Source organism: Berghia stephanieae, unplaced genomic scaffold (assembly GCF_034508935.2).
Source record: "Berghia stephanieae isolate SIO BIC M18660-M18661 unplaced genomic scaffold, UCSD_Bste_1.3 scaffold2, whole genome shotgun sequence".
In the NCBI taxonomy this organism is placed as follows: domain Eukaryota; kingdom Metazoa; phylum Mollusca; class Gastropoda; order Nudibranchia; family Aeolidiidae; genus Berghia; species Berghia stephanieae.
This window is the reverse complement of record NW_027623067.1, coordinates 116,483-118,294: the sequence shown is the minus strand read 5'-3', so window position 1 is coordinate 118,294 and position 1,812 is coordinate 116,483. Positions and strand designations below refer to the sequence as shown.

The 1,812-nt window shown below is 41.9% G+C and overlaps 1 protein-coding gene across 1 annotated transcript in view; it reads left to right on the top strand.

Moving 5' to 3' along the window:
- Nucleotides 1-1,565, top strand: part of LOC144961273 (uncharacterized) — a 9,139-nt gene extending 7,574 nt beyond the window's left edge. Inside the window, exons 3-5 of the mRNA XM_078894527.1 lie at nt 1-444; nt 1,041-1,195; nt 1,278-1,565. The exon at nt 1-444 is cut by the window's left edge and continues 251 nt beyond it. Coding sequence (XP_078750653.1) covers nt 1-444; nt 1,041-1,195; nt 1,278-1,565 — 887 coding nt within the window. The remainder of the gene's footprint in view (nt 445-1,040; nt 1,196-1,277) is intronic.
- The last annotated feature ends 247 nt before the right edge of the window (nt 1,566-1,812 follow it).

Sequence of the window (1,812 nt, the reverse complement as noted above, 5' to 3'; positions counted from 1 at the left end):
AATCTCTAGCTGAAGTCAGCTCTGTCGACAAGCGGATAATGGTAGCTACTTTTAATGGAAATCCTAACACAACAGTGATATCAAACAACGCGCCAGTTGAGGGAAGTGTCGACTGCGAGATACATTATAACAAACTCTCAGAAACCTTCAATAAGATTCCCAAGCACGACTTCCTAATTGAGTGTGGTGATTTCAATGCTCATATTGGTGAAAAGGATGCACCATTCACGTACCATGAAAACACCAATAGCAACGGCTCTTTTCTCCTAGAACATGCCAACGAAAGTAACCTGGCTATCACAAACACGCTGAGGAGAAAGAAGAAAGGCAAACTATGGACATACATGTCAGACATGAATGGTAGAAAAACACAGATTGACTACATCCCAGTGAATAGAAAGTGGAAGAACTCAGTACACAATGTCGAAGCATTCAGTAGCTTCAGTAGCCTAGGAGGAGATCACCGTCCGCAATTCACTTGAGTCTTCGAAAAAGCAAATCAACACCATCAAAAGTGAAGTATGACTGGTCCTCTCTAAAAGATTCAACTATACAGAACCAGTATACTATAGAGGTGAGGAATTTATTGACAGAGCTTTGTACGGAAGAAGAAGATCCAACGGAACGATATGAGAAACTAATAAAAGCAAACCGGGACACAACAGAGAAGCTAGTACCGAGGAGAACAAAAGTCACGAAAAGATCTACCTCTAATCACCCACTGATCGTTGAAGCTAGAAAAGAAGCTCAAGATGCCTTCAACCAACACCAACAAACACCAAACTCAGTCAACGAAGAAAGGTGGAGGATATCAAAACAGAAAATTCAAACTGTCTATAGGGATATAGAATGACGAGAGCTAGATAGTCTCATCCAGGAAGTGGAGAAAGCCGACGAGAGAAACAAACATGGTGAAAGCTGGAAACTGATAAATAGAATAACTGGTAGGAAAGCAAGTCGACAAGCGATCCTCAGGGGTAAAACAAAAGAAGAAATAATACAGAAATAGTTCTCACACTTCCAAACACTTCTGGGAGAAGATCCAGTCAGAGCGACAGAAGATGACGTAGACCAAGAACCAATTCTGCAAGATATATGTATAGACGAGAGTGATTTTGCAGTGGATGAGATAAAGATGGCCAAAAAGTCTCTCAGTGATGGAAAACAATCTGGACCTGATGACATCCCACCTGAAGTATGGAAGTACTGTGACGTAGATGATACCCTGTTGGAGTTTAAAAATGGATTACTAAACAAGAATGAAAAACCAAAATCAGTGGTCGGTAATTGATCTGATTCCAGTCCCAAAGGGAGGAGACCTAAGTGATACCTCCAACTACAGGGGAATCAGCCTTGCCGCTATAGCTGCCAAACTCGCCAATAAGATGATCCTCAACAGAGTCCAGCCAGAGATAGACCCTCATCTACGTCCTTGTCAAAACGGCTTCAGACCAGGAAGATCCACAACTGCTCACCTCCTGGCATTGATAAGGTTAATAGATGGAGTAAAATGTCACAACAAGAAGGCAATCATTCTTCACGTAGACTTTGAGAAGGTCATATGACTCGATACATCGCCCTACCATGATGAAAATCTTAAAAGCATATAGTATACCTCCTAAACTTCTCTCCGCTATTAAAAGAATGTATGAGAACACACGGGCAAAGGTTATCTCTCCAGATGGTGAAAACGAGTTGTTTGAGATCAAGGCAGGGATGCTTCAAGGTAAAACATTAGCCCCCTATCTCTTTGCAATTGTCTTGGACTATGTGATGAGAAAGACCTACGCTGTCATAGAGAACGAGCTGGGC